The 15195-nt window shown below is 39.8% G+C and overlaps 1 protein-coding gene across 4 annotated transcripts in view; it reads left to right on the top strand.

Moving 5' to 3' along the window:
• Positions 1-15195, top strand: part of BTD (biotinidase) — a 15979-nt gene extending 784 nt beyond the window's left edge. Inside the window, exons 1-4 of one of the 4 annotated variants that reach the window (XM_080386462.1) lie at positions 1-100; positions 4619-4853; positions 6391-6540; positions 7964-15195. In XM_080386462.1, the coding sequence (XP_080242588.1) occupies positions 4623-4853; positions 6391-6540; positions 7964-9148 (1566 nt within the window). In that variant the 5' untranslated portion in view covers positions 1-100; positions 4619-4622 and the 3' untranslated portion in view covers positions 9149-15195. The other 3 variants (XM_080386464.1, XM_080386461.1, XM_080386463.1) reach the window with 3 other exon arrangements.

Genomic DNA, 15195 nt, shown 5'->3' with positions numbered 1-15195 from the left:
GTGCGGCGGGGGCTGTTAAGCGGCGGCGCCAACCGCTGGAGCGGCGTGTGCGGAGCCCGGCTCTGGGCGGTTGGGGCGGGACGGCGGGTGCCGCCCCACGGTGAGGGGCAGGGAGCGGGCTGGGAGCTGTACGGGCCTGGCCAGCTCCTGCCGGGAGCGGGGGCCGTGGGGGCTGCGCTCCGCGCCTCGCCTCGCCGTGGGCCTCAGCCTGGGGGAGGCGGGAGCCGGCGCCGCCCGAAAGGCCGCGCTGGGCAGGGCCTGTGGGAGCCGCGGGCCCAGCCGCCTCGGTAAGCAGGGCGGTGCCTCGGCAGTGCGACACCAGCTTCGTGGAGCTGGTCGGAGGTGGCTGAGGCAGAGCGGGGCAGGTACGGGGCCGTTTCAGGTGAAGATAACCCGAGGCCGACATTCATGAGGAGAACTGGGGGCGTAGTGTCAGACCCTTCTCCAGAATGGCATCTGAAGGGTGGCGTGCAGCGTTGCAGCTGGCTCTGCCCGCCTGGTCCTGCCGAGCTCGCTCAGGTGCCAGAAGTGAGCACTGGGCCCAGTGGGAGGAGCCCTGCCCCGCCCTGCCCGCCGGCTTGTTCCGGCCGTCATCTTTAGCTGTTCGAGCTGAACCGCTAATAATGGCAGCATTCGGCTCGGCCTCATGAAGTCAGATAGCAGGTCTTCTAATGAGGCACAGCATGTTCCAGCAATCCTGTGAAATGTATGAAACTTAACTGTAAAACTTTATGTTAGAATGGGCAACGTTCGTAAAAAGCGGACGGCACCTCTGGGTAAAAGCCAGGAAACTAGAGCAGGGTTGTGTCATGTTTTCCACACAGAATATACATTCTTTAGATAAAAGAAATGCAAGATACCTGTTTATATTGAGCTATGATTGCGTTGCTAGAAAAACCTTCATAAAAACCCACATAGTAAAATACTGTGTTAAAATACAGTGCAGCATATAAAAGCAGTAGACAGGAGGGATCAGTGAAAAAACCTTGGGTTTCATTATGTATTATGTATCATTATGTATCATTTACATCTGTGTAGGGGCTGTTGTGTTATATATGCTATATATTAGAATGGCAGCAACACCACGATTCATGGATATAACTCGGTGTAAAAAAAATATTTTTTCATAGCAAATGTAATATTTTGCCTAGTAATTACTATTTATGTTACTATAGCTGAACAGGCATTTGCTATTAATTCTGGAAGAGGACCCAGGCTAGTGCTGTGCTACTTCTGATTTTTATAGTCTGTTGGATTCTTCTGAGTATAAAAGTGCTAAGACGCAGTGTATGTTTTGCTTTTCTCTGCATATATCTCTATGTATGGTGAGAGCTGACAAACTTCTAAGTTTCCAAAGTTGTTGAAAAGTGAGTGACAGGATGCTTTGCTTCACAATGTACTGAGGTTAGATGGTTCTGAAAAGCTGAATAGGAAAACAGTCTGCACTGTGACTGGGGGAAAATTTGTCTCAGTCAGCAACTAAAACACCAGTCTTTTTACCTTTTGTATAGAACTGTAACTAGAATACTGTGACTGTGTGACAGTAATACTGCTATGAAATACTTACATTTGGGTGAGATGATCCTACTGAACCGTATCTGCCAGACAAAAGACCACATAAATCACAGGAAAGGGACAGAAAAAGAGATTAAATTATAAAGCATTTAAGTTCATGACAGTTTCTTTTAAAGTGACTCAGGTGAGGTGACAGCTCTGTAAACCCTAAACCAATTAACTTTTCTTCAAGGAAAGGATTTATTAGATGTTATAGCATTTTCTGTGAGGGGGGAAAAAAACCCCAGAATGTGGCCGAGATTTACTTAGAATTTCAACAGCCTAATGGTCAAGTAAATCCTGATGGTATCTTTATTTTGGCTGGAAAGGTTACTATCCCCAGGTGCAGCCTTGGGGCTTGTCACAGCTCTCCTTGTTAGAAGCAATCCTTTAGATGGGGGAGAGGCTTTAGGGAGCACTCACCGAAGTGCTCAGCCATTGTCTGTAGGACTAGCAGTGATTACAACCAAGGGTAGGTACTCAGAGGTATTATTTTTTTTAGTTGGCCCGGTTCAGCCAGATGGGATTGCGTAGCTGGATATTCAGTGCTAAACCTCTCGTGTATCTAAATGAGGAAGGGGTTTGGGTTAGTGCTTGAGTGTTTCTGACTACCAGAAAATAAAACTGTTGCAGAAAAATGAGAATTCTCCAAGCATGTCTCTAAGGTGCAACATTTTGTAGAAGCCCATTATGTTTGTGTGTTTGGCTTAGAAAGCGAAAAGGCTATTTTTCTGACACACAGCAATTCCATCCAGTGATCTGAAACTCTCAAACTTTTTCCATCAGTAGTAATGATGAATATTAATTACATCTTAGTTGACAACTTTATTGAGGAACAGCTGACTAGAACCTATTCCTGTCCTAAATAGGTGTTTTGGTTCTGAAGGGATAACAGGAATAGAAAGATGGGTTTTCTGGGGAAGTGCAACACAATATGTTTATTTTCAGTGGCTTCCTTAGTTGTGAGAGGCTTCCAACCTCTCCTCTCCCTCCTCCTTCTACTGCTTTATATCTTCACGTGTACCTTGGTACTTCATGTGCAAAGCTGAGCTGCATAGGACAAGGTAGGATCCTCTGTTCTTGAATTGCGTTGCCAAATCACACCACCCCCCACCCCCCCCAGTAAGAACAGAGTGTTTTCCTCACGATGCAGAATAGCAAGGGTAGCTTGGTGTACATCACTTCTCAAAAGTGATTATATAAATGGAGGGGGTTTAATATAACTGTTTAACAGAGATGCCAAAGCTTTATTCTGTTTTTATTGTGCTTAGGTAACTTAAGTTTACCCTTGAAGGCATGTATATGTGGACACATTGGCAAATTAAAGCTCAAGAAAATAAGTAGTTGACCTTAGCAGCATCTAATAGCTGAATTACTCCTAGACCCTTACAAGTGTTATTACATATTAAAACTTTCTGGTTGAGCAAACAAGTCTTCTGCCTACCATGGGCACTAAGGTTATGGTTCTCCTGTCCTACACAGGAATGTGTTGCTATCAAACCAGGGTTGCAAATAGCATGTAGAGCTCAGGGAAGCAAACAAGTGACTTAAAACTAAGATACTGCACTAAATGCTTTTTGAATACCTTTCCTCACACTTCAGTTTGTTCATTGTTAGATACTAAACCAGTTGGTGTTCAGACAAAAAAAAAAAAAAAAGGCAATATTAAATATTTCTTATTACCTGCTTTTTATTCTGGAATTAAGAAAAGATGTTTTAAGTTAATTTGTCATAAACTATTTTTTAGGTATGAAACTATTTAACATGAATAAAAAGAAAAATGGGATTAGTTTAAAACTGATCTTTTCTTCCTGCTGAAGTCCTAATGGGAACTAGAGAAGGCTCTTGATGCACGTGTCTTTAAGTCTGTATTTGCTTTGCAAAAAAAATCAGGGAGTAGTGGGTCACAAAAATTCAAGAGCTACAAGTGTTTTGGAACTTTCTTTTTCTTGGATAAGAGTTAACAAAGAGCAAATGCAATTTAAAAATCAGTAACTGAACTTGAAGACTGTGGGCTGTCAATACATAGCATTAGTGCATTTCTCCTGCATGCCCTTTCAACTTCACTGATACTGATTTAATTCCTTAGTGATACTAGTAACACTGTGGTGACAATTACAGAATTCTCATACTAAGAATAATTCAGAATAACATGGAATTTCTGTAATATTTCTTAATACTGAGTCCTTGTTCTATAGAAGTATTTTTCCAACTTGGGAAGTCATAAGGCTACATGGGGAGCCCATATTAGTGAGTCTGGAAGGCTGGGGCACTCTCCAATTCTTTATTTCTTTTTAAGAAAAGCTCAGTAATGCAAATTTTATGCATTTTGTATGGATTTTTGCTCAATTGTCATTACTATGAAAGCATTTTCAACCTTACCCATCTGCATTGTATAAGAGGAAATGAAGATCTAAATTGCACTCAGTGTTTTTAGAAATGTTGAAAAAGGCTACACTGGATGAGACAAATTAGTCTATTAATTGCATGTGTGGAGTTGGAATAGAGTGAATCCATAATCTATCAGGAGAAGCATTTTCATGATAGATACATTAGACACTACTTCTGTATTTAATTCTTTTGGCAACTGTGTTTCTGTATTGATAAAATAAGTTGTATTTCTACTTGACTACTAAAGATCGTGTCCAAGTAATTTTAGGTCATGCTGTTTTTAAATACATTCTCCATCACCAGATGAGGGAGAAACTGCACATTTGCGAGCTGCTTGTAACTTTTCCTAAAGATGTTTAGATGTCTGTAGTGCAATAATCTATAAATGAATGCTGAAGTTAGTTGTAAAGGGAGACTAAGCAAGGGGATCAGTCGAACTGTATGAGGCTGAAATGCTTTTAAACAGGACACAGTTATTTAAAGCACTAAGGTAGATATATTTAAGGTGTGGAAACAATATGGGTGTGGTTGTTGAGTAATTTAAAAACAACATTCTCGGCTCAAACACTGCTGAGAGTCTCAGTTACCATCCATATTTAATTGTAAATTTAAATGCCTGGCATGATTTTTTGCTTATGCTCCCCCCACCCCGTCTGGTTTTTTTTTGTTCTAGATTTATGGCATATACCATGATGGATCTGTGCTGGAAGCTGTTCGTCTGCATTTTTTGCTATCAGGTTGTCTCAGGAAGAGTTAAGAGGCATGGGCATTATGTTGCTGCCGTGTATGAACACGAGTCTATACTGAGTCCTAACCCAGCAGCCCTGGTTGATCGACGGTCTGCGCTGGAGCTCATGGGCAGAAACCTGGACATCTATGAACAGCAAGTAGTAGATGCTGCAAGACAGGTATGCCACAGCTTAGTAGCAGTTGCATGTGTCCCATGTATATATAGAGTAAGTGCTCTTTGAGGATAATCTTTCACATTTGTGTTCCCAGGCAACTAAAGCCATATTTATATACATAACTATGGTCTGGGTTTTCAGACATTATGACCTGCCAGCAGCTCTGAAAAAAATCAGGCCAATTAGGAGGTCGCCTGACTTGAGTTATTCCAAGCTTGGAAAAACACGCCTATAGTTATTTAGTATAGGGAAATTAATATTCTATTTTGGTCTGAATACCTAGCTCCTTTCTGTTTTCTTAAATGGAATGTTTTTATTGAAAGATTGTCTTACAGGCAGCTGTCTTTGGGTTTGATTTTATTCCAGTGCTCTCAATGGAAATTCCTGAATGTTTCTAAAAACTAAGGAAGTTAAATAATTTGGAAACGAATGTTCCACCATTAACAACTTTGTGGAAGTAAAGTTTTCCATTCCTTTCTCCTACCCTCCGTGGAATGGTTCTCAGTCTTAAATATATTTTATTTATAGTAGAGGAGAGAGACTAGTATTTCTGGCTGTTCTTATGCACAGCCTCCTTTCCTTCCCTCCCCAAGAAAACCCAAAGCTGGTTCTAGTCAGAGGAGGAAGGCCTTACTGTTGTTGTGGAGAGAAGAATTGACTTTCAAGTTTCACAGATCTGTTGTTCTGGAACAGAAGGATTACCGTTTTAATATCTTTTTATATTTTTATATAAATTTTATATAATCTGAAAACACAAAAATTTTTTTGAGACTTCCATAAGCATAATAGCCATTTTTGTGCACTACTGCATCCAAGACACAGAAATTATCCCAAAGCTGTAGCACAGATAGTTCTAACTGACTTCTGAAAAGTCACAGGAATTTGTGACTGTGTGTCTGATTTAAAAGGAATCCACCCCATTTTTAGGAACAGTTCAGATCTCCCTCAACTTCAGGTAGAGCCAGCCTAGCTCTGGCATGGCTACATTTCTACCAGAATCTGCATTGCTTCCAGAGTCAAGCTGTTTTCCGAAATCAATACTCCCAGGACTGTATCCAGCCCTATATACCTAATCGAGGTGCATAGCCTTGACGAAGTGATGCTGCACCTTTGACAGAGGTACAGCACCTTTGACAAAGTTAATCTGCAAATAGGACAATTCTGAAAAAAATTAAGACAGATTTTAACACCATCAGTCTTTAACCTGAATGATGTCATTCTCGTGACTCATATGAATGGAGAATACTTTTGGCAAGGATTTGGAAGTATGCTCTTACTTGCACACCCTTAAAATAATGTCAGATAGGTTATTTTTCAAGGTAAAGGTATGTGTCAGGTTAAATAAGTTTTTTCTTTTTTTATGCATAGTTATACCTACTATGAAGTCAAAGAAAAGATACTTTCTAACTACATTCTTGTCAAACTATGCTTGGGTTATCCTTAAGTGCTTTTTACCCATGAGATTCCTTTTTTTTACTATTTTTTTGTATTTAGATTGTTTTTTCTTTGCCTACAAAACATATCTGTCTTTTACATACAGGGGGCACAGATCATTGTTTTTCCTGAAGATGGAATCCATGGCTTCAACTTCACCAGAAGCTCCATTTATCCTTATTTAGATTTTGTTCTGCATTCACAGTCTGTGAAGTGGAATCCGTGCAGAGAGCCTTATTTGTTCAATGACACAGAGGTAAATGTGGGAGTGATTTCTGCAGAGAGGTGGAATAACTGAATGCTAGATTTGTGCTCCAAGTGGGAAACTAGCTCTAGTCGTATTGCTTAGGGAAGTAAGCAAGAAGTTTAACAGCTCCTGGTACCAGAGTCTGTTTTCATGGACTCTCAGTTTATGCTAGTATCATTCTTGGCAGAGGAGGGCTTTAGATACAAACATGCAAGAAGATTAGCTTATTTACGAGCCATCTGGATTTGTCATCTCCTCCTCAACCTGTGAAATGGTAATTATTCTCTAATAAGATACCTTGTGTATGATTTTATTTTGAACAACATTGTTTTATATAAAACAACATAGCAGTATCTTCACTTCTGATGCATTGTCGTTACTCAGTTTTAATGACAGCAGAACATTGTGACTCAGTGATTGTGTGTAAGATGATTAGCACAAGTAACGGGACTTGCATTGCTAGAATGTAATAGAAGTCGCAACTTAGCATAGACCAAGTGTGATTACAGAAGATGTGATCCGCAGGTTACAAAAATAATATTTTCATAGATGGTTCTGAACCCAAAGTGAAAATAACCATGCTTATTAATACAAACTATTTATTCTTCTTCATGTTACAGTGGTCGATATAATGAAAGTAATCATGTGTGTGCCTACTAAGCAGAATTTGTGTCCAAACATGAATCGCCGTTGTAAACAGTGACCTCCTCCTGCCTATGAGTCTTTACTAGCTGTTATCATGGGCAAGTGAGCAAGAACTTAGTTTGCTGTTCAGATCCTATTTGGAGACTGCAGTACTGAAAGTCTTTGGTACAGATCTCTGCTGCATGGATGAAACATCCCAGTAATACTGTAGTGTTGTAGCGTGTATTTAGTTTTGTATTTTTTTATTTCTTTTCCATAACTATGCAAAGTGTATCCATTTACATTCTGCTTCTCTTAAGATGTAGCTAGTAATCACTTTTTGTAAAAAATTCAGAGTAAAAAATCTAGTTGTAGAAACAAGACACCGCAGGTGCAAATGATTATTATTAGATATTTGCTGTTCTAAAGGCACACACAGCTCAGTTACACTGCCTTGTCAAAGCTTTCAGGTGACCTATGGTGTTTTAAAGCCACTGGTACTCCTGCAACAGTCAGAAGTTTCTGAAAATTAACGGCCTTGAAATGGATTTCTTTATTTACTTCCTAGGAAGTACAACCCAGATAAATTTTTTCAGTGCTGTTTTAAAATTAATATCTGAAATACTTTTCAGTCAAGAAAGCTACTGGTTCCAGTAGCTGTCGTCACAAAATCTTAGTACTTTTACATTTCACAGATAGAGTCAAATATGAAAATAATTTGAAAAGTATTAAATAAGTCATGACTGCTTAAGTAAAACTTATTCCTCCATATTCTGGAGTGCTTACGTTTCCCCATACTGTTCTCCAGGTTCTTCAGCGTCTGAGCTGCATGGCACTGAAGAACAAGATATTCCTTGTAGCAAACCTGGGAACTAAGGAACCCTGTGACCATGCTGATCCTCGCTGTCCATCTGATGGAAGATACCAGTTCAATACCAACGTGGCGTTCGGCGATGACGGTATGCTGGTCGCCACATACCGCAAACACAATCTGTATTTTGAATATGCTTTTGATACCCCTCCGGAGCCTGACTATAAATTCTTTGATACGCCTTTTGCTGGCAAGTTTGGTATGTTCACTTGCTTTGATATACTCTTCTTTGAGCCCGCAGTGAACCTCATCAGACAGTACAATTTGAAACAAGTTGTATATCCAACTGCCTGGATGAACCAGCTCCCGCTCCTGTCTGCTGTAGAATTTCAACAAGCTTTTGCAACAGCTTTCAATGTTAATGTTTTAGCAGCTAATATCCACCACCCTACCTTGGGCATGACAGGGAGCGGCATATACACTCCAGTCAAATCATTCATCTACCACAACATGGAAAGTTACGGTGGCAAGCTTATAGTAGCAGAAATTCCTGTGATTACCACAGATTACGAAACCAATTTGGAGAGTAATGAAAGATTCGGAGAGAACTTGCATCACTCGTGCAAGCCTTTTACGAGCATCTCGCTGGATGATCAAGTTTGCTTTAAGGAGAGAGAAGACACCCCTGGTAGAGCATCAGAAGAGGGAAATGAACTGTTACCGCCCATATTTTATGCAGAAATGATGTACGACAACTTTACTTTTGTTCCTGTATGGGGACAAAAAGGAAAACTCCACGTTTGTGCCAATACCCTTTGTTGTTACTTAACTTATCGGAGAGATGTTTTAACTGATGAATTATATGCTCTGGGAGTTTTTGATGGGCTCCATACAGTGCATGGCACGTACTATGTCCAGGCCTGTGCATTAGTGAAGTGTGGTGGTCTCAGCTTTAACACTTGTGGGCAGGAGGTTACAGATGCCACTGCTCTGATAGATTTCCAGCTATGGGGAAATATGAGTACCCCTTATATCTTCCCTTTACTGTTGACATCTGGTATTACCTTGGACTTTGCTGATCACATGGGCTGGAAAAACAACTACTATTTCATAAGCAAAAATAGAACATCTTCTGGCCTACTGACAGCTGCTCTGTATGGACGATGGTATGAAAAGGACTAGCACAGATATTTGACTGAATCAGAAGACAACTGCCCGCATGTTCAGAGCATGTATCTGAACATAAGTTGTTGAACATACGTACTTCCTAGAGCTTCAAGTGTTTGTTACCCGACTGATTAATTTCCACATTTGAAATGGTAAGCGAAGCACTTAACCTAAGAGGCCGTAAATACAGCTACCAGTACCTTGATAGCTTATGTCCTACCAGAAGTAAAAGATCTGCCTTGCAAAGATAAAGGCTTGTTGTAATGTCTTGAGATGTTTTTATTGGGGAAATAACATTTCTCATTTCAATGGAATTTGTTCCTTTTATTTTTATCATTTGGTTTTCTGGGGTCCTGGCTAGGAATATGGAAATGAATGGAAAAGCATTGCAAAAGCAAGAAAAGTAGGAAAGGGAATGCAGACACACATACCATGCGTGACATGCATGAAAATACTTATATATATATTCATATAGCTTGTATATTGTGAGGTTCTGATTTCTGGTTAGGGTGCTAAGATTTTTTTTTTAATTTTTCTTTCTTAGAGTAAAAAACTCCCAGCTGAAATCATTACCATTTACTGGCCACGTGGTTGTCTGTAATCCTGTTGGAAATCTGTGTGAGTTTTCTCATATACTTTTAACAGTAACTGAATGTTGCAGTTGTGAACATCCATGGAACAGCTAGCCTGAGGAAGAGGGTATCAAATGATTGTGAAAACCTAGACTGTGTTAAGACAGTTTCCAGTGTAAGGAATTGTGTTTAAAGAAGACGTTGGCAATGAATTTCAATGACTGTTATGTAGTGTTTAAGTACTTTAACTTTCCCCGTTTAGAAGAGAGGTCATTTCAAGACTGTTTTGACTTTAAGGTATCTTATGCATTGTTCATAAATTCATTCAACAAGAGCTATGAAAAGCACATAACGAATTGTGGGACAGCAAGGTTTTTACGTAAATACTTTGTGTGCCAGATAGCAGGTTCCTGCTGCTAAATGAGTAAAACACAGCATTCTTTCCAGAGCAGTAACTAGATTAAGTGCTCTGTTGTACTGTGGTGACAAACTGTTCTATGCAGTGGATAGTTGGGAAGAGAACATTCAAAGGATAGATATTTGGAGTTAAATTCAGAGAGGATAATTTATGATTTTGTGTGGTCTTACTGGCTGTTACAACTTCATCTACGTAACAGCTGTTGAATAACGGAATAAACACAACCATTCCTTTGGCGAGTCCTTGCATTCCGGTTGCTTCATCTGCTAGTCAGGCCAAGAGGAGCAGAGCAGTAATGGGAGAGCTGTGAGTCTGTTTTGGTGGTCTGAGTTGGCTCCGAGACGTGTTCGAACTCACACCACTATGGCAGCCACAAGCCTGCATACTGAAAGGTACTCAATAAGCTCCTGCTTTGAATGAGCTCCCTTTCTGGTTTCAGAAAGCAAAACAACCAAGAAATCGCTGAATTTCTACCTCAAGGTTTCTTAAATACGTACACAAATTAAGAGTGTATAAATAGTGATGATATCAGGGTTTGTCAAATTGTCCTTCCCTAAGATATGTTACTGTGAGCCAGGACCTAGTCATGGCTTTGATACAGCAACACAACAGGTTTGTTTATCCTGCAGCATATACTGGACAGAATTATGGAGAGGGGAATGTCTGTATCTCATTAAACATAAAATTGCTGCTGTAAAAGTAGGCCATCCCACTGCAGGGTTTATTAAAAATCTTTAATTCTTTGGCATCCATAGCACTGTTCTTGCTGAACGCTGCATGAATTCCAGAACATACCGGGTAGGACAGAAAAAAAGCATTTTTGGTGCTTATTTGTGCTTCTGGTTCTAGTACCATACAACCAGGTCTAGAAGAAAAGAACTGTGAATGGCTGGAGAGTTTCAGGTCTCAGGACGTTTCCCCTGCCTGCACTTTGTAGGCTGGAAAACATACATCCTCTTGCACTAAATACTGTTTTAGATTTAGTTCTAAAGCAGACTGTTATTAGCACAATAAATTAGGCTAAAGACTTAAATAGCTGTATATAATATTTGAAATACTTAAATAAATGTATTTGCTGGGGTTAATAAAAAAACCCAAAAGAATTATCTGTGAGATACTCGCAAAGTGTATTCCACAGAGCCGTTCTAACTTTGGGTATGCCTAAACTACTGGAAAGCACGCCCTGCTGGCCTTACCCGTCTGCATGGGGGATTTTAAGAAAAATCTTCAGACAGCTTGAATAATTAAGTTTGGCAAGGGATAGAAAATATATGTATGATAGGATAGGATGTGAATCCTTAGATTTTGCTTTAAACCTATTTAAGGTATCGGATCTGTTCTTTGAATATCTAAGACCTCGGTGTCTTAAGATTTCTGAACTAAGTCAGCTGCCAGGTGCAATCAGAAGAAAACCTGCACTTCTCAAAACCTGCACGTCTCATTTGTGAGCAGGAAGCGGGGGTTTGTTCTGTTCTGTTGTGAATATGAATAGCAAAATTTCTGGTTGCTTCCATTGCACTTTTAATGAAAAAAGAGAATGTACGGTGCTTTTCTCCTCTTTTAAATAGTGGCAGTAACAATATTAAGACAGCTTGAAAGGCTCCTTAGGTTCCATGGTATTCAAGTATGTTTACAGCTACATGGTGAAATACTGCCAAGATTCCTCTCCCAGCCTCGGCTTGAAAATCGTTAAACCAGCATGGAATGGAGGGATCTCAGTTTATCCTAATGTGAAGTAGCACACAGCACCAGGGAAGCAGGGATAATTTACATACTGCTTTACTTGAAGATAAGTAACAGTGCTAAGGAGACTGGGATACTGGGTTGGATAGAGTTATAAGAGATCTTTGAGTCCCACAAGTAGGGACAGTCACCTTCTTCCTGTCGGGAACGTTCAGTTGCAAGGTAAATTGTAGAGATGGGCAACAGCCCACAGCTTGAAAATTTTAGTCAGGTCTGTAACTTTTTCCCTCAGGGAAACCAAAACACGCTTGCAAATTTCCTGGGCTCCAGATCGCTGAACAACTGAAAGAAACACGCTTTCCAAGTCTGCCATTTCAGACAGCTTTTCCCTCCGCAGGTATGAGAGGATACATGATAAGGCTTCTTCTGTGATAAGGCTTATAGATTATAAACATAACAATAGGATGTTTTCTTAAGAATAACCAGTTTTTTTGCAATTTCAAATTAATGCACAGTGGTTCCTTTGCACTTAACATGTTTTCTTCAAAACACACAGGTTATTATAGTGAGAAAAGGACTCCAGAAAAACTAAAAACCTACCAGCCAAGAGGCCTGTGCTGCATCTCTTCACGTTTAACACCTCAGGTTTTAGTCTGTAAAGGAGACCTGTGTTTTATAAATTCTTACCTTGCCCAAATTAGAGTCACAGCTACAGGTTTATAAAAAAAGCCTTTTCATCCTCATCTCTAAGAATTATTCTCCCACTGTCCCGTCAGCTTCTGCAGGATATTAAAGGATTATAAGGAAGTCAATGAAAGTTGTTGAGAGATTACTACAAGAGGCAATAGTTACTGATCTTGGATTTAAAGAATTATATGAATTTGGTGGCCCAACTTCAAGAATTCAGATACTTTTTCCTGATATTAAAATGGATTTTGCTGAGTTTAAATCCAGGCCTACAGAAGTGGTGTTAAAAGTTTAAACTACTTATTAAGCGATTATAAAGGCTCTTCTCTCCAAGGTTATTAGTTTGATTGCAACCAGGACGGGATTATCAGGAATTATTGCTATCAGTAACCACTGCTCTTTAACCAAAAGTATGATGGCCTTTCTTTCTTTCTTTTGGAAAATGGTTATGTACCATCAGCGCAGAGCAAAGTGGTGAGAGATGAGGAGGGTGCTCCTGCCAGCTCCTCCTGCTGCTCCTGCAGCTGCAGCCCAGGAAGCCCATGGAGCTCCCTCACCCACCCTGCAGCACACTGAGCCAAAGAGCGTGTCCTCCAGAACTGCTGTTTCCACAAATGCTCACCCTGTTTATATTTAGGTTTCAGTTTTTAAGATGTGAACCCCACTGATCCAAACATGGAATTAAGGAGGATGGGCTGCCTGGACGCAACTATCACTGTTAAAAATGTTCCATGATTATGCACATGAAAAAACTTCTCACCAGTATATGCCAAACTGTCCATTATACGGTATTCACTGTCGCCTCTCCCAGTTACAGCATGATTAACAGAAAGGTCACCGTAAACTTTTTCTTGTTGCAATAAAGAAGCTGAGCTAGCAGAACGCTACTTGTGTTATCTCCAACCAAGTGGATTTAATGAACATTAGCTTTCTAAAAAAAAAAAACCTACAGTATGTTACTCTCTATTACTACAGTAGTTGTTGCCTTTAAATGGACATAATCTCTGCGCGAGACAGGAAGGCTAATTCCTCTCAAAACCAGAATTACCAAGTTGAAGAATCTGTAAACATTATCTCAGTCTCCTTTTTAGTCATCTTCTGTAACATTTGGGATCTTTAGTGCCCTTTGCGTAGATGTTAAAAGGAGCAAAGCTTTGAAGTAATTAATTTTTAATTATTAAAAAAATTAGTAAACAAAAAAATATTCTTTAGCCTGGTAGATAAGTCAGAGTTTTAAAGAAAAAAATATACAAGAAGAAGAAAAATACAAAAACCAACCAGAACCAAGATCCAAGTTTAAAAAGTGCATATTTCTAGCTCTGATTGTTCCAGATACATTTAGATTATTATTTTGGAGATAAATACAAAGCACGAGACACAGAAGTTGAGATATTGCGAGGAATTACAATAAGAATCTCTGATTGCAGTAGGGTCACTCTGGGGCTGGGGGCACCGATTTCTTCATTTTAACAGCATCCGTGCTACCACACTACACTCCTAACAGTTCAGCCGAGGAGGTAAATACTAACTTGGCACCTTCTCCTGCAGAACTTATCCTCAGAACTGAGAAATACAACATCCCAGAAAACATCCCAGAAGTCAGAGTACACAGAAAGCTGAGCAGAGCTGATTGTCCTCATTCCTGAACATTCCGTTAAACAACCCCCCACACCCCCTCCCTGAATAAAAAGGGTTTCTTTTATTTCAGTATACTGCTTCTGTGGTCCAGCCAAGGCTCACCTCTCTCTCGGTGAAAAGCCAAGAGGCTGTTTGGATGATGGTTGTAACAATAACCATGCTCTGTACAAAAAGAAGAGGATTTCTTTTAGAAAGATGGAAGTTCTAATACCATTTTCTGGAAATGAACAGGCCTACACTCAGGTATGAACAGGTTTTTTTTTTTAGTTTTTTTTTTTTTTTTTTTTAATAAAAAAACCCATCAGCCCCACACAGGATTATTTGTCTTAAAGAAACAAGGAACCTTCTGTTCTTTGACTGCTCATTAAGTGGTCCCTGACTACAGTAGCATGTTCTTGAAACAAATCACGTTCCATTTTTGGAATAAGACCATATTCTAACAATAGTCCCAATTATCACTTACAAGGCATAATTACCATCCTACCCATACTGCCAGGTAGTAAGGAGTTTTTTTGGGGATTTGTTTTGTTTTTAAATAGGAACAACCAAATACAGGCAAATTGTAATCTACAGGCTCACCAAATTCTAATGAGACAGATGAAATAAACAAATCATGTAATCTGAATTCCTAAATGGACTTAATTTGTAGTAAAAGAAGACAGATCTTTAGGTCCAAAAAATTCACAAAACTTAAAAATAATGCCATTTAATGCAGCAAAAAAGTCTTCTTCCTCAAGAGTCGAGTAGTAATGAAATGGAGGAGAGGCACAATTTCTGGCTGACTTAAGGAAACAAAGGTGTTCCACAGCACCTTCTTCTGCACGTGCCTGTATTCCATGTCTACATCTCGTAACCGTTAAACCAGCGCCTTCTGAGCTTCTCCTCCTCCATCATCCAGGCACACGGTGGACATGAACAGCTCAGTCCCTACTGCCCTGCTGATTTTTCCAATGAAGATCAGAGTGTCCCTTCCTATTAACTGCCCCACGGCTACAGACACCACACACTAACAGGTCATCTTGAAGTAAAATACAATTTAGCACAGATAGTATTTTTTTTATATA

Source organism: Falco punctatus, assembly GCF_963210335.1.
Source record: "Falco punctatus genome assembly, chromosome: 4".
Taxonomy (NCBI): domain Eukaryota; kingdom Metazoa; phylum Chordata; class Aves; order Falconiformes; family Falconidae; genus Falco; species Falco punctatus.
Note: the sequence above shows the minus strand (reverse complement) of the source record. Positions and strands in the feature narration are given on the sequence as shown.